The sequence below is a fragment of the Desmodus rotundus genome, chromosome 4 (genome assembly GCF_022682495.2).
Source record: "Desmodus rotundus isolate HL8 chromosome 4, HLdesRot8A.1, whole genome shotgun sequence".
NCBI classification, from domain to species: Eukaryota; Metazoa; Chordata; class Mammalia; order Chiroptera; family Phyllostomidae; genus Desmodus; species Desmodus rotundus.
The window spans coordinates 36,819,167-36,837,076 of record NC_071390.1 but is presented as its reverse complement, the minus strand read 5'-3'; the positions used below and the strand labels follow the sequence as shown (position 1 = coordinate 36,837,076).

Below are 17,910 nucleotides of genomic sequence, written 5' to 3'. Positions count from 1 at the left end.
TATTTATCATTGCACTTCCTGTCCCTCTCACTTGCCCTGTTTTTCTTCATACCCTTTCACCCTCTACCAAGTGTATAATTTGTTTCATTTACTGTCTTGACACCGTTAAAATGTAAGTTCCACAAAGGCAGAACTTTCTGACTTCTTGGTTCCCTGCTGCATCCTGTTAACCAGTGTCTGGCATTGTTTTCAATATTTTCATGTTTTTCAGTATTGATTGATGAAATGAATTTTTCCATTATTGCTTCTTTGTATGAATAGACTGCAGTTTGGGGTTCCCTTCACAACTGCATACCCTGCCCCAAATCAAATTTCCCTTCTTCCCTACCTCTGCAGAAGTAACCAGTATTGTGACTTCCGTGGTTATCATTTTTTGCCTACGTTTGTATTTTAGGACATACTGATATGCATCCATTGCCCAGTATGTAGAATTATCTTCAGGTGTCTGAGTTATTTATATAAATGCGGATAAAATCTTTTTAATTTAATGTTGAACTACATGCAGGACTTGGGGGCTGGGTCGGGGTGGATAAGTCCTGGTATGGCCAGTTAGCAGAACTCCCCACACCCTCTTTAAGGAAGACAGCTATGTGTCTTGAATAAGTGCTAATACAAGCAATGTACTGTACAACAATTAAGATTTAACATCAAAGAATGAAACTGTCTTGGTTTTCTCAATCAAAGTTTAGGAACTAGATGTACTTAATGTGTCTGTGCCATAAAATTTCTTTTGCAGTTTTCTCCACGTAAAGGGGTCTTAATGGTCCAATCAAGAAATCTAACTAACGAAGTTTAGGTGGCCTACTATTGCCAGTAAAACTTTTTTTCTTCCTCTAGTTGAGACGAGAGAAGATTGACCTTGAAAATACTTTGGAACAAGAACAAGAAGCACTAGTTAATCGTCTCTGGAAAAGAATGGATAAACTTGAAGCTGAAAAGCGGTTTGTTTAGTCTTGCTGTTCCGTGTGGGATATGTGTATGTGACTAGGGTACTATTCTGGGTGTGACTGAAGAATAACAAAGAGACATTTAATTCTGTGGTTGATGCATGTCATTTAATTTGCCAAATGAAAAAAGTGTTGAAAGCCTTCTAACCTATCTTCATGTTGGTCACCTCTTTCTGCTTCCCTCCCACTGTCCCAGTAGAATGTCTTTCCACTTGGTGTCAAAGGCTATGAAGAAACTGGTCAAGGTGCTATTGTTCGCCTTTAAATTTCTTGAAGGGTGGCTGTAGTTTCAATTTTTCTACCTTATTGAACTAACTTCCCCATTCTTTTCGCAAGTGCACAGCATATATACTACATACCATTAATTACTACACATCTCCGGAATGTACTTGGTTAGGAAGGCTGAGGTTCTGATAAAATAATTATTATCTAATTGTCTTAAAACTTGTTATAAAGAAATACTTGCACATAGGTTAAGGTTCAGAGTCTTTGCATTAAATGTATGCATGTGGATCTGAAATGTCATTCAACAGCAAACATTTCTTGAGCCCCTCTGCAAGATCCTGTTAGGTCCTTATTTCTAAGGGCTGCACACAGGGCTTGAAGAACGGCAAGGAGTTCTGGTTCTGTGTGTGGGATGTGTGGGTGGGCACTGAAAAGGAGTTTCCTGAAAATGCTTATGAATGCATTTCACCAGGATCTTCTGTGTGCTAACCGAGCTCCTTTTGCCAAAAGTATTGGATTCGGATGAACATTATAAATTATTTTGAGTTCATCTCAAGATCTGCAAAATAGAAATACACCACAGGCTGTAAGAAAAGTGAAGATTAGAGGTATATCTACAGGGAAATATTCAAGCTATAGTTGAACCAGCTGTGTTTTGCATTTTGTATCGGTACTAATACATGGAATTAGGAAACATTATTTAACATAATTAATGTAGAGACTGTTACAACATTTAACATACTAGTTTGCTCAACTAAGGCAGGCCCTATTCACAATATGCCCAATAGGGCAAACTCAAATGTAAAAAGATAAAAAAAACCCAACCCAGCAGCCTATCAAAGGGGACATGGAGGTCTGTGGCCATCCAGTCTTCCTTTGTAGAACACAGTCGAGTCATGTATCACGATTATTGGGTTGAGTAATGTGAAATTGACATTTTGTAAGTTAAAAGGTGTTGAATATAAATAAGCATTTCATGTGCTTCAAACTAACCATAATTGGTGGAGGGGGTGGCACTACCAATTATTAACCTGTTAATTTTTGTTTTGTTTTTAACTTTTTACCTTAGCTATGGCCAGAAGCAAAGGGCCTCTCATCCAGTTGGCCACTCCCTCAGGATTGGTTTTTCAGGAGGGATTTTATAAGTTGAGTCTCCATGCTATGCCACCATCCAGATTCATACTATGCAGTTAATCAATTTCAACTGAAAGCATTGAGAGAGTGAAATTCCTCTAGTATCTCCATGTCCTCAACCGACATGTCAAATATCTCATGAACAGATAACTCTGAATGCCTTCTGTATGCCAGATATACTATTTAGAAGCAAGTGTTAGCGATTTTTTCAGGAATGCGTACTTACCAGTGGTTATTTAAAGGGGAAAAAAAGGAGAGTGGATCCTTCCGCTCTGTCCTTTGCCCTGAAAGCGAGGTAGGGGTGACCAGAAGTTGATATAAAGGGGGCAGAGAAGATAAGCTGCCCTGTGAATTCATTCTGTAATTCATTCATTACAGGAGCTTCTATAAAACAAATCCTGCAGCTAGTATGTTGTTTTGTCTTTCAAAGGCAAACCGTTTCTCCTTGTCGGATTTTTTTCCAATACAGAATCCTGCAGGAGAAATTAGACCAGCCGGTCTCGGCGCCCCCATCACCTAGAGACATCTCCATGGAGATCGACTCTCCAGAAAACATGATGCGCCACATCCGCTTTTTAAAGAACGAGGTGGAGCGGCTGAAGAAGCAGCTGAGAGCCGCTCAGTTACAGCGTATGTAACCTCTGGTTTCACTGGTCTTCCGTCTGCAGATTAGTCCACTTACCAAATACAGGGTTTCATTGACATTTACCATTTAATTTGTACTAATCAAATTCATATTGTATTTCATTATCAATACATGTTTATCTTGTCAGCCTGGAATAGATTATTTTAAAAATTTATTGTTGTATGGCAGGGCAGCTAGTTTAGAATACTCCTAAAAAATAATTCAAATAATTTCAGGAGGCTCCAGACTCCCAGGTATTATTTTTAATCTTCTCCCCTGCATTCATCTCTAGGGTTGTGCTAACAAAATATTGCAGGAGACCACAGTGTATTTTGGGGGCATTAATGCAGAGATTAGAATCTTTATCTTCCTTACTGCTAAATTTTAGCCGTAGCTAACATTTGTTCATGGTACTTGAATAAATGCTTTTGAAATTTATACTTATTATTTTGGAAAAGGTCGAGATGTTGAGTTGGAAATGAAAGGAACTAGATTTCTGAATACTTGATGAGATCCTTGTGCATTTTCGTGGGTCTCCTGTTTTCTGCTTTTAGGCTGCTCAGGCTTATTTGTTTGATTAGATAATGTAGAGAAAGGTATGCAGGGGAAAAATAAGTCTCTTTCTCACCTCTGATCCCCAGCCATTCAATTCTCACAATTACACATTTTTATATGTTTTTCCAGATATGTGTGTATATAAACTTTTAAAATACAAATAATAGTACAGTGAACATACTCTTTTGCACTTTTCTGTTTTCTCTTACTATAGTTTACAACCTTTTCCTTGCCAGTAGATAGAGGTGCCTTACTCCCTTTTTTAAAAGGCAGCATCAGTATTTGATTATTTGGTCATCCCATACTGTGTTTAACGAGCCGCATACCAATGGACCATTTTTGGTCATGAGGCTGTGACTACAGTGGACGTCTGTATACACATTTGATAAAACTGTTTAAGAACACTTTTCAGGATAAATACTAGGATTTGCAGAGTCAAATGGAATATATATTTAAAGTTTTAGTGATTTTTATCTTTGCTTTCTCTTCTAAAATTCATTTGTGATCTACTTTGTCCATTAGTGGGTCTGGGATGGTACATCAAGAGCCTTTACAAAACACAGTGTGTTAGTTTCCTACTGATACTAACAAAAGACCACAAGCCTCGTAGCTTAAAGCAATACAAACGGATTATGCCGTGATGGGCAAGTAGGTTTACAGTTGGGAGTGCATGAAACACAGTTTATTCCTGTCTTATTATTTATTAAAGTAATGAGTTGTTTCCATAAGAACAACTGAAAGCCTACTTTTGCCCACACCTGAATTACAGTTCTGGAGGTCTGAAGTTCAGAAGAGGTCTCTCCTGGGCTAAAATCCAGGTGTCGGCAGGAAAATGCTCTAAGGGAGAATCTGCTCCTTTGCTGTTTCCAGCTTCCAGAGGACGCCTGCATGCTTTGGCTCACGGCCCCACCCTCACATTGGCATCACTTCCACCTCTGCTTTTGTGGTCACACCTCCTTTTCACTCTGACTCTCTTGCCTCCCCCTTATAAGGACCCTGTGGGTACACTGGGCCCAGCCACATAATTCAAGATAGGTTCCCATCTAAGGTCTTTAACTTAATCACATCTGCAAAATTCCTTTTGTCATGTGAGGTAACATAGTCACAGGCTTTAGCAATTAGGACTTGGGAATCTTTGGGAGTCCTGTATTCTGTCTAACCCCATACAGGTTTCTAGCCGTACTCTAGGGGCAAAGCCTGGTCATCTGTATGTTGATTTGTTTTTTAATGTAAGTAACTGTTGTATACCTTGGGTTGAGAACCACAACATATACTCCATGAAAACAAATGAAGGAGTTCTCAAATGTTATTTTAGGATTTTTTTAAAGATTTTGCTCTGCTGGGCCAACAGATGTCTTTTAGCACCTTTCTGAATTCTTTCCAGTGCTATCAGTTTGCTTTTTTATTTTTTAGTCTTTTTTTTTTTGCATTTTTTTTCCCTCTGGTATACTTGCCTTGTACCCCAGACATTTTTAGAAGAAATTTGGTGAGAATTTTTTATTCTCGTTACTTCTTTCCTACCACGTTTGGTCTTTGAAGAGATTGCAGACGCCAGCAGAAGCATCCATCAGAGCTGTTTTGATTTTGTTAGGGCAGAGAAGCCGAACCGAACAGCAGCAGGGGACACTTAGCTTCTCAACACTTAGCTTCTCACGGTTGGTTTGGATTGGATGTAAAGAATGAGTTAATGACTTTTCCTCACCTACCTACCTCATCCTCATCCTCCAAGTCCAACTTGGAGACCTGTAGCAGACCTGAAGCTCTCTCCCAATATTTCTCAACTCTGGTTGAACATTGGAATCCCGGGGGAGGGGGGAGGAGTTGGTTAGTATACCAGTGTAGAAGCCTCATCCTCAGGGATTCTGATTTAATTGGTTTGGGTGGGGTGTGGGCATTGGTGTTTTCTAACCATAAACTTGAAAGGTAATGCAAAATGTATAGACCACCTTTGGATCATTTGGGAACCACCTCTTTGGACTCTGATGGGAAGTCACTCTCGGTTGATGCTGTCTGACTCAGTATTGAAAGATGGCTAAAGATAAGGAGACATGAGCTGTGGCCCCTCAGTCTTAGGAAGCTCTGTATGAAAGGAGGTAAGTTTTGACTCCTGGGAGAAAGTCCAGGCTCTTGAAATCAGGTGTGGGAGTGTACCCACAGACGGCAGCCAGGGAGCGCCCTGGGTCAGTAATGCACAGAGGTGTTGGACCCGGAGCCTTCTCCACGCCTGTGGCTTCTCTCTTACTTGCTGAATGGCTAGGAAGTCTTCCAGCCACCACTCCCGCTGACCAGCTTTCTTGTCTACAGATGATTGTTTAAGGATTCCCCCTGTTGATTTCCACAGGTGGGACAGGACTGCCATTTTCTTTGAAAAATGTTTCCTTTTAACTGATTGTTCTTGAAGCCTCATGAATCCTCAGTTCTGTGAAACTTTCCTATTTATGAAAAAACAAGGCAACTTGCTCTGACAGCCGCTCTTCTGGGTCTAGAAACAATAAGTATTCCAAGGGGACAATCTAATGCTTCCTGTAGAGCTAGTGAAAAATGCTGCACACTTGCATATATGGGATGAAGTAATTTAAAATGTTTATATTAAAAGTGTGCTTTGTAAATATTTTCCCAGCATGCCTTCAATTAAAGAGACTTTTGCAACTGGATTAAATAGCAGGATTTTGGATATAGTGAAAACAACCAAGGGATTTAGTGTTTAGTGTACATACTAGACTTTAATAATTCTGGTATTTTTATTTGAATTTCTAGAATAAAGATAGGCAAGAGCTTTTATATATTCTGTAATGACAATGTTTTGGAAATCACTAAATATTTATCATCAAAAGTCATTATTTGCTAAAACACCAGACTTTCATCGAGTTGCTTAAAACAAACTAATTTGGTGGACATGGAAGTTGAAATAAGGTCAGTTTGTGGGAGAGAAATGGCCAATGTGGCATTCTGCTCCTTCTTCCACCTGGACCGATAATGTGGAGCAGTGACCCATAGGACTCTCTCTCAGATGTGATCGTGGCCACTCTGAATATGTAGCTATTTTCAGAATAGAGAAGTAGATACCACCTTGTTTTTGAGATTTTACTTCTCCCAAATTCTTGGGCTAAGACAGGGAAAAGGAACAAGCAGGAAGATGGGTAGATGCTGAGTTTTTCAAAAAGATTTTTTTGGTTACTTAGTAACACAGATTCCGTCTGAGGTAAACCAGAAAAGGAGCCAGGAGGTCATGTGATGCTGTTCAACGGCCTGGTGCTGGCGTGGGCCAGAGTCCTGCCCATAACCTCGGGGAACCCTGCAGAAGGAGGGTAGAGCCTGGTGAAGATGTCAGTTCCGCATGGCAGATTCCTGGATCCAGTCTGCACCGTGGGGCTGGAGAGCTCTGGCCTGGCAGACGGGTGCTGCAGTAGAGACCCGACATACAGGGGTGGGCACAAGTAGCTTTATAGTTGTAATGCAAACGAATAACACGTAATAACGCAAGAATAAACTGTTCTGCGTACTCCCAACTGTGAACCTACCTTTGCCCACCCCTGTGGGGTGCAGCTCCTCAGAGGGGGTGTCTGGCGTAATCAAGACGCCATCCCGAGAGCCTGGCTGCACGCAGGTCTTCGCCTGCTCTCTGACTCAGGAAGCCGGAATGTGAGTCACACACACGCTAAACATTAGACTCATTTGAAATATGAAAGCCGTTTACTCTGTCGATTTTTTTTTTTAATAAGAATTATAACTGTTACCAAGCCTGTCCTAGTACATTGGCTCTCCGCGTGCCTCCACCACAGTGCACTGGGGTGCTAACGGGTGTGATAGGCTCCCGTAGGTGACGTGCCATACTCTTCCTGGACTTGAGCAGCAGCAGACTTGTTGCCCAGAGGGGAGCCCATGAGCTGGATCTGTTTCCCTGACTGCGCCCCTTCCCCTTGAACTCCAGCCACGCAGAGAGCCCTGGTAGCTGCTCAACCCAGACTTAGCTACAACTCCACCATTTCCTCCTCCGCACCAGGTACTTCTGAAGGCAAGTAAGTGGGAGTGAAGATGCCTAAACTCCCAGGGCCGCTTTCTGTATGTTTTTCTGACTGCAGATTGCTGGTAAACGTTGGCACTTTGGGGTAAACTTGAAATCCAGATTTGAAAGTGTAGGAGAGTGAAAACTCTGGTCCGGATACAGCCCTTGTCTATAGCACAGGAGCTGGGCTGCTGTCTTCTTTTTTAAGGTCTGTGTATGGTTGCCTGACACGGTTTCATTGAGAACTCTGGCTTTTCAGACTCAGAGAAAATGGCGCAGTATCTGGAGGAGGAGCGTCACATGAGAGAGGAGAACCTGCGGCTGCAGAGGAAGCTGCAGAGGGAGATGGAGAGGAGGGAAGCCCTCTGCCGACAGCTCTCTGAGAGCGAGTCCAGCTTGGAGATGGATGATGAGAGGTGTGCATGTGTCTTATGATCCTTGTTTTTTGTTTTTTGTTTTCTTTTTAAAGGCTCCAAGAGGTCCCTCCTTACATCTTGTTACATGGGGAGGAAATGGCTTCTACACTTTTTTGTTGGATGCAGTGGTGTTCATCATCACAGGTAGATGCTGAGAATGGGGTAAATGAAGAAGATGGACCATTTTCCTTAAACCCAAAAAGATGAAAAGAAATCGCTTTTCCGAAATTATTTGGTGAGAGGAGATGTGGAGGCAGGGTTATGTGTCAAGAAGCAGAGTTTGCATTTGTTGATGAATTTGTCTAATCCTGTGTTATGTCTGTTTCAAGTATGGGAAAACCTTAAATCATAGGTACAGGTAAACAAACCATCATACAACCCAAGGAAGTAGATGTATATACACAGTTGAAAGAATCAGTAGGAGACAGGAGGTTGTTCAAAGCCAGAGGCCTTGCCTTAACACACTTAGTAACTTTTGAGCCTTTTTGTAGCTACTTAAAAAAAATAATAATGTAATGCCTTTATCTGCTGAAGCCAAACATCAAACCCCTTGATTGTCCCATTGAGAAATGGGCTGAAATAAGAGCCATCAATGGGTTAACAAGAAGAAATGGTGTCAGCATTTCTCTCTCATCCAGACTGTCCTCTCCCTCCCCTCTTCCTCTTTCCCCTTCCCACCCCCAACACGGTACTTGAGAGTAAGGTGATGGTTAGGATAAGCCACAGATTCACATTGGAGAAATTGTTTAGCCAGCAGAGAAACTCAGCAGTTGGGAAATTAGCCTGTCTCCGAACCAGATCATTTCTGTAGGAGAATTCCCTGGTGTGGATCAGGGGTGCCCTGGCCTTACATGGTGGGCGTCTCCGTGTGGGAGGTGAGACTGAGCCTCCTCCAGGGCCCCTCCAACAGAACTGAGTAGCCAGTGTCTGAGACCAGGGCCAACTAATGGTGTGATGAGTTTTACAGACTGTAGATTTGAAAACCGGTGGGCAATGTTACCACATCAGCTCTTACTTGTGTTATCGAATAGATCCAGAGGGCTGACAGGACTTGATCAGTTTGTCGTGGACAGTGATATTATTTCAAGAAAACTGAGATTTTCTATAACAAAGGTCTATAACTTTGTAATTTAAAAAGTTACAAAAACAATGGGTCATCCTATTTACAACATCTGTGTGCATACTTCATCACTTGAAAAGAATGAAGAGTATTCTTTCTTAAAAGTTTATAGCATAAAACTGTCATCCTTAACTCTGAATTTCATTGATTCCTTTCTGACAATGTCCCATTCTGGGAAATCCTTATCCCCTGAGAACCATTTGACGAAAAACACCAGCTCGAGTACTAAATAACTTACTAACTGCTGTGTTAATGACCTTAAGACACAGAGCAGACCGTCCGTTAACACACACAGCTCCCTGTACTTGATTTCGAGTCAGGTGCACTCTGGAGTGTTTTCCAACTATGGTGATAACGCTAAAGCTACTTCAGGCTCCCCCATCAGTGTCTTTTCCTAGAACTGGTATTCACTCCAGAAGGTTCGCTTTGTCTTTTGTAGGTCAGATTATCTCAGGTAGAGCAATAAAGGCGTCTCCTCTCCCTACCGGGAATGATGATGTCACATTTGGGAGAAAGAAAATAGTCCGATGCTTGAGACATTTACAAGTAAGTTTATTTCTTAAAGACCAAGAGGCGGTCCTAGCTGCTAGCAGGATGGCAGAATCCAAGGGGTCCAGCCTGGTGCCACCATGGCGGCCTCACTGAAGAGTAGAGGGTGCGCTAGTGGTGGGTGGCTCATTGAGAGACGCATGTCAAATTCAGGAGCTGGGTTTTCTTTGCGTCAAACAAGCCAGCGTAGGAATGACAGTGCTCCAGTTTCTCTCGTGAACTGACTGCGTATCAGGGCTGAGATTTTCTGCAGGCTCAGCCTGTTTCTTCCTTTGGCCGTCAGGCCTGTTGAGGATAGCATATTAGGGAGTCTCTCAAGCAGAAATTTCTCCTTATCAGTGTTCTTTTAAATGTCTTTTTTAAAAAATATTCTAACATGTGACTGCTTGTTAAGGAAGCCTTGCCTTGTAAATGATTGACATCCAGTTCACAGGAAGACTTATCTTAAGCTTTAAGTTGATCACATGAATCTCAGAGGGCTTCTTTGGGTTCGAGTTTCAAGTCACAAGTTAAATTTAGCCATTAAAACGTGTACATGTCTGTAATTCTTGGGACATTGGAAGTGAACTTCTACATAGTGGTTGTGTGACGGAGAAGAGCTGCTGTGTGGTGCAGCTCTGTCACCCGGCCTCCCTCCTGAGCTGGGACATCCAGATCCCCCAACCTGTGGCCCTGAGGGGAGAGGTTTGCCGAGCACTGAGCAGCAGGAGTCCATTATATGTGTCTCCTAGCCACAGCATCACTCTCTACACATTCAGGAGCCAGACCTCAATATGTGAACCCCAAACATTTTCTCCTGGGAGGCCCCTTAGGAACTATTGAAATGCAGGCGCTTCTGATCATCCCTCTCCTCCTCTTAGGTGTTTTAACGAGATGTCTGCACAAGGATTAAGACCTCGCACTGTGTCCAGCCCAATCCCTTACACTCCTTCTCCAAGCTCAAGCAGGCCTATATCACCCGGTGAGTACATGTCCTTGCTACATCTGGGACTGATTTCTGCTACATTGCTAGGCATCCCTTCTGGCATATAAAAGTCTCGTAAACAGAGAGAATGGTTATATGTTTTTGAGAAACATCAACAACAAATCACTATCTAAACTGAGTCTTAGTGTGTAATTTTTAAGCCTAAATGTTATAGTGCCAGCTGGTGTTTTTCTTCATTTTTTTAACCTAAATGGAATTTAACTACAGAAACCTTTTTTAAAAGACTGTCTTTATGATTTTAAGTGGTGCTGCATTGACAAAACCTTGGGTAGATTTTTGAGATGGATCATAGCACATCTTTTATGGGTTCTTTCCTTATGTACTGCATGCAGTATCTCATTTTTACTCGTGGAAGAATTAACGTAGGCATTATTTTTCCCATGTTAAAATTGAGGAAGCAGCGATTGGGAAGCTGCTGGTCACATGGCCAGGAAGTGGCGAGTAGGGGCATGTCTTGTTGCAAAGCCTGTGTTCTTTCAAGCAAGGGCTACGTCCTGCTCTTTCCAGTGAATTGTGAGTAGGACTCGGCCCTGGTAGCCAGGCCGTGCAAGAAGAAGCTGGCTTTGCTTCTGCTTCTGGCTTTGCTCCTCAGAAGCCTCTCCCTCAAAGGCGTGCTTGTCTTCATCTGACCCCGAAAACTTTCTCCCCGGGGTCTCTGGCTCCAGTGCCAGCACAGCATGGAGCTCTCAGGCCAGGAGGGCAAGTAAATGATCCAGCAAGGAAGAAAGAGGAAGCAGTGGGGGGCGGGAGGTTGGCGAGTAGAGTGGAGGGAAGAAAGAAAAGGTAGCAGGCCAAAGATTGAGTCTTGTGACTGAAGTAAAGAGACTGATTTTCTTGTGCTTGGTGGTAAACAGATTTTAAACAGATCTTGGGGGGAGGGGGACGGGGCGGGGAAGTGTGTGCAGGGAGAGGAAAGTGGAGGAGTTTCCCAGCAGAATAAAGTGAAGTGACTTCTTGGAAGGGCAGCAGTAATGGAGGTTTTGTGGTTTTTGAAAGTAAAAGAACCTCATAGTAAGGTGACATCTCCTATTATCTGTTACAATAATTAGAAAATTAAAAATGGGAGATGCCCTTCAGGTTGGTAAAGGGGAAATGCCGCAGGAAGGCAGGTGGCCAGCGATAGAGCGTCAGGTAGAAATGGCTTACTTTCGTGAGTTTAGGATCCAGCCCAGCTCTGTGGTGCTGCGATTTTCTTTTCCCTTCTTTTCTTCCTTCCTCCCTCCCCTCCTTCCTTCCTCCCTCCCCTCCTTCCTTCCTCCCTCCCCTCCTTCCTTCCTCCCTCCCCTCCTTCCTTCCTCCCTCCCCTCCTTCCTTCCTCCCTCCCCTCCTTCCTTCCTCCCCTCCCCTCCCTTCCCCTCCCCTCCCTTCCTTTCCCTTCCCTTCCTTTCCCTTCCTTTCTTTTTAAAAGGTGAAATCAAAAGAAAATTCTACACAAACCATGGCAGTGTTTGTCCGCTCAGGGCCAACATACTGTCTCTGGCATCCAGCAGCACAGAGAGGAGCAGTTTGCAAACCAACACAACTTTCTGTCTTGATCTATGTCTTGGTCATCACCCCTTGTTCTTGCCCAAAGGATGCTCCTAAAACTCTTTCTCCTACTTCCAGTAGCCTTTAATCACTCTGAAAGCTTCCCTTCTTCACTGCCTCTCACTTTTCCCCAAATAGCACTTGGGTTTCATTACCATAGTAAAGATCTTTTCTGCTTTCTGATTTATTGTCCTAAAAGAAAGACACACATTAGGAAGAAGACGCGCATTAGAAATCCTCTTTTCTGGATGTTATAAAGGCCTGTGCATTTGGCTCCAAACTATCTCCTGATGTTCTGGGTTGGTGGAGGTCAGAGCCTCGACCAAGCCAAATCAAATGAGTGCGAATCTGTGGGGAACAGGGACCCAGGGCAGCAGGCGTTAAGAACCACAGAGACCTTATCACTCTTGATTCTGACATCCACATCTCAGCTCATACCATGCCCTTTGCCTGGCATATCTTTTCCTCACTACAGAACTGCACTTACTCCGTCCTTACCCACCCCTCCCGTTGGTCAGGCCCTCACCCAGCCTTTCTGAAGATGCAGAGAGTCCAGACTCTACAGCCCACTGCCACCATATCTCGGACTCTAGTCCTGCCACTGGGCATTGAGTGACTGTGGACCTCTAACCCTTCAGCTGTAAAATGAGATTCTCGCAGTGGCCTCACAGGCAGTTGAGAGGATGAAATGAGTTAATATCACAAAGTGCTCAGAGAGGGCCTGGTACCAAGTAAAGGCTTGTTAAGTTTCAGCTTGTTAAGGTCTCCTTTGAGGCTTATCTCAAAAGCGCTCTAAGCTGGTGGATCTCTGTTGTTTGAACCTTTTTTTAAAATTAGTTTTTTTATTACAACTTGTTTTAAAATAGTTTATAATTCACAGGAAGCCGCAGAAATACTACAGGGCTCCCATGTACCCTCCTCTCACCCTCCCCCCAGCACCCCGCAATGATTTTCTTCCACAACCACAGCACACGACGAAAACCAGGAAGCTGGCATCGCCCTGACAGGAGTGACTCCAGTACAGCTTGTTTGGATGTCATCTGGTTTTATGTGCAGCTCAGGGCAGTTTCATCACACATACAGCTTCGAGTACCCGCCGCCACGGTCAGGACACAGAACTGCTCCCTCACAGAGAAACTCCATCGTGGGATTGCTTTAACAGTCACGCCTTCTCTCTCACCCTGAGCCCTGGCAAGGACTAATCTGCTCTCCTTCACTATAGTTCATTCACACTGAGGTTATTATAGAAATAAAGTCATATGGTATGTAACCATTGGAGATTAGCTTTTCTCATTCATTGCAACACCTTTGTAATCCATGTATCAAGTCAATTTTAACTACATGTATCAAGTTAATTTTTTTTTTTATTGTTGAGTAGTATTCCATGGAGTAGTTGTACTACAGTTTAACTACTAAGCTTTTTAAGGGATATAAAACATGTAAAATTCATTGCAGTTGACCTTGTATTAAGAGTTTCTTCTTTCTTGTATTTCCCCCCCACTTCTCAGGCCTGTGGTTGATTATAAGCTCGCAGAGGCCAGAGACAATGTCTCACTAATTTTTGTTTTCCTGTAAGTTCTAATCATCATGCATCTGACGCTCTGGCCCAGGAATATAATACAGAGTAAGAATCCAAAAAACCTGGGTTGAAAATGCCAAATCCCCAAAACCAACCTACTTAAATAAAATACTATGGCTTTATGAAGCTCTTGCTGGAATAAATTCCTTTGCTCTGACACAGAAATGCATTAACTACATACCTCTTGAACACTGCAGTATTATTTCCAAATGCCTACCAGACATTCTACAGACACTTTAAATTCCATGTTGAGAATCAAACTTAGCATCCCTCATCTGGAAACCATTCCTTTTCCTGTAAACTCCTTCTTGCCTAATAGAATTAAATGATTACTACAATAAAAAAAAAAAGAGAGAGAGAAATGCATTAACTAAAGTAGAAGATTAGGACTTCATTGTCCACAAGCTCAAGACATTAATTAAAAGCAATTCATGACAAAAGCAAAGCCCCACTAAGCAAAATGAAGCAAGATACAAAAATGTAATCCATATAAAACCAACCACCTATAGGAAAATTGCAAGAAGTAGGGGTAGGGAGAGGAGCCACCTGAAAACAGTAAAATATTAACACCACCTTTGGATCAAAGGATTCTGGATGATTTTATTTCTGCTTCTTTATACCGTTCTGATTGCCACCTCAATTTTCTGATATAGTTCTGCTAAAGAAAACAAACACATATATAAGCAACCTAAGGACAGAAACGTTTTTTCAGTTACACAAGTCATACATGGAAACACTGTAAAAATTCATACAGTCTAGATATGATTTCCTCCTTAACGCTCCCTGACCTGACTCCATCACCACCACGTCATCAAGACTGCACTCTCAAAGGTCAGCAGCCTCTCCGTGTTGCCAGCTGCAATTGCCAATATTTATCATTTTATTTGACCTTGGAGCAATGTCTGACAGAGCAGACCATTCCCTTCTCATGGAAATGCTTTGTCTTAACTTCAGTGACTCATATACCAATTTTCCTTCCACTTTTCAATCTTCTTTGCCACGTTTTCCTCCCATACTTGACCTTTAAATTTTATAGTCGTTTCAGGATTAGATGGGAGGTTTTTTCTTTGTTCTATCTTCTATGACTAGCTGCTCTCATCTAACGTCAGTAGCTTTTAAAAAATTACGTTTTAGAATAGTTTTAGGTTTACAAAAACATGGCAACAGTAGTAGAGTTCCTGGGTATCCTATATTCAGATTCCCCTATTATTAACATCTTATATGTGAATATATGGTATGTTTGTCTCGACGAATAAACCAATACTCACGTATTATTCTCAACTCAGGCCCATACTTCACTTGTATTTCCTGAGGTTTTGATCTCACGTCCTTTTCCTGTTCCAGGATCCCTGTTAGGCCACATTATATTTAGTTGTCACGTCTCCGTGGGCACTTCTTGGCTGAGACAGTCCCTCAATTTTCCCTGTTTTTGATGACCTTGTCAATTCTAAGGTGTACCGCTCAGGTGTGTTTAAGCAGACTGTCCCTTAAATGGGATCTGTCTGACGCTCACCACGTGGTTAGACAGGGGTCATGGGTTCTGGGGAAGAAGACCACGGAGGCACAGTGCCATTCCCATGACATCACATCAAAAGCGCACACCACTGAGGTGACTTCACACTGCCGATGTTGACCGTGATCGTCTGGGCTGACGCAGGGTTTTGTCAGGTTTGCCCATTGTTAAGGTACGCTTTTATTCTCCCTTTCCTTTCTGTGCCGCATTTTTGGGAGGAGGTCCCTATGTGCAGCCCACACTTAAAGAGTGGGGAGTTATTTCCATTTCTTCGAGGGCCGAGTCCCTGTGTAAATAATTTGAAATTCTTCTGCATGAGAGATTTGTCTCTTCTCCCTTATTTATTCAGTCATTTATTGTAATCAGCGTGGACTCATGGACATTGTTTCGTGTTTGGTTTACAATCTGATGTTACACTGTCTGTGTTACTGTTCCTGTTGTTCCCATGTGGACCTTAGGGGCTCTTGTGGTGGCCCCTCTGCTGCTCTGACGTCTCACCTCCCTTTGTTTCTGAGCACCTCCTCACTTCTGGCATCACCAGGTGTTCCGGTTCACTTAGTACATTCCCCGTCTCAGGCCTAGAGACACCCATTTCTCCAAGGAGTCCTCGGTCTTTTCACTGCAGAGTGGAATTCAAAACCACGACTTGGGTGGTGGGAGCACATGGTGCGTGTGGGATGCGGACCCTTTTGCAGACGTCAGTCACTGCCCCTCATCCCCGATGTAGGCACATCAGAATCTGCTCCCTGGGAATGCCTCTTTCTCAAGCTGTATAAAATAATGGACAATCCTGAAAAATAATTATTGAAAAGTAATCCTCTCCCCATTGATAATCCACCTAAGTCCACATATAATCAAGAAGAGGATGCTTCTTAAATCCTAGGAAATTTACCTTTCAAATAGTGAAACAATATTTAACATAATTTGGTGAAAGTGCAAGACTGCCAGTGTCAAATGGTGAGGGAGAAGAGCCCAAGTGCTTAAAATGGAAATGAAAACTATAGGAACAGCACCATCGCCAAAATTCTTCTAATAAAAACGGAAGTGAAAAGCACACTTGAAAATTCAGGTTTTGCTGATACACTGTGTACAGGACTACAGTGGACTAGAATAGGAGTAATTCTGCTGCCAAATAGGAGATAAAAATTACTTTGATGATATTATGGGACTTAAAATAGGATATAAATGTTCTCACTTAGCCTGGCTGAAAGCAAAAAATATCTAGGTGTTACTGCGTAGTTTAAGGGAAAACTAAATAGCTTATTTATACACGCAAACCCCGACTACAGGGACAGAGTGTGACGAAAGTCAACATAATGAAAATGGAATAAGATCTTCCTACAGAATATTTGTTACAATAAAAGTTAATATTGCCAGCAAACGTCTGACTTTTTTTTTCCCCAATGACCACAACATTATATTCAATGAACTGGAAATTACAAGCTTCTAAAGATTTCCTTAGGCTTAAATAAACAGAGCATTAAACTCTACGCAACAGGAATCGGAGTCACCCATCAACTATAAAGGCTTCCCTCCACCTTTTTTTTTAAACCTGAAGATTTTTGATTAGCAGTTTAACATAATAGTGATTAACCTTGTAATACTAGAAAATAGGCTAGATCTTATTTTTGTTATTATGAATTGAACCCTCTGAGCTTCTCTCTCTGGGGATAAGGATCCACTTTCATAGCCTTTCTCTTAAATTTCATCACTTTCCTAGGAAATGGAATTAAGATTGTGCTCGTGTTCCCAAAGCTGTTCAAAAACCTCTTTGGACCTCCAGCTGTTTGGACCTCCACCCAGACTAGTAACTGTGGGGAGTTGGGGCGCGTGTACCTCTCAAACACTTTGTAGATGACTCCAGGTCTTAGGTAAACACTGTAGAGCACTGTAGTGCGCTGGGCTTGTTTCTTCCTTCCGTATAACTTTCTTTTGGGGAACTTTGGCACATGTAGAGCTTTCGTTTTCGTCACTGAATATCCTGAAATTGCAGAGGCGCGTGGTGATTTTTGTTTGCCGGAGGGCTGCAGACGCACGCACGCTCGCTCGCTCACTTGTGCGCACAGTGGTTTTGTCTCCTGGCAGGGCTTGCCTCTGTTTTTCCAACTGGGGTAAGAACATTGAACATGAGATCTACCCTTTGAACAACGTTTTGACTGTAATACACAGCGCTATACAGCACTTTTTCTGTAATTGAAACTTTGGCCCGTTGAACGGTTCCCTATCTCTTTCCACCCCCACCGCCTGGCACCCAGCTTCCTACTGTCTGCTTCTGAGTTTGATGTAGATGCCTCCTGTAAGTACTTGCTCTTTCGTGACTGGCTTATCTTAGCACAGTGTCTTCAAGGTCCATTTATGTACTCTTTACACAGAATTTTCTTTTGAAAGACTGAATAGTAGTTCATTGTATGTATATACCACATCTTCTTCACGCACCCATTGGTGGACTCTCAGGTTGATTCTACCGTGTGATGTTGCAGTGAGTGTGGGGGCGCAGATTCCTTTTCAATATGCTGATTTCACTTCTTTGCGTGAATACCTGGAAGGAGGATTGCTGTGCAATATGGTAGTTCTATTTTTAATTTTTGAGGTACCTCCACACTGTTTTCCATAGTGGCTGCACCAGTTGACATTCCTGCCAGAAGTGCACAGTGGTTCCAGTTTCTCCGCATTCCTTGCCAACACTTACCTTTTTTTTTTATAAGGTAATAGCCATCCTAACCGGTGTA

The 17,910-nt window shown here is 42.6% G+C and overlaps 1 protein-coding gene across 1 annotated transcript in view; it reads left to right on the top strand.

Annotated features, from left to right (window-relative positions):
- Positions 1-17,910, top strand: part of CCDC6 (coiled-coil domain containing 6) — a 106,738-nt gene that overhangs the window by 82,580 nt on the left and 6,248 nt on the right. The window contains exons 4-7 of the mRNA XM_024561390.4: positions 838-941; positions 2,776-2,936; positions 7,752-7,908; positions 10,438-10,538. Coding sequence (XP_024417158.2) covers positions 838-941; positions 2,776-2,936; positions 7,752-7,908; positions 10,438-10,538 — 523 coding nt within the window. The remainder of the gene's footprint in view (positions 1-837; positions 942-2,775; positions 2,937-7,751; positions 7,909-10,437; positions 10,539-17,910) is intronic.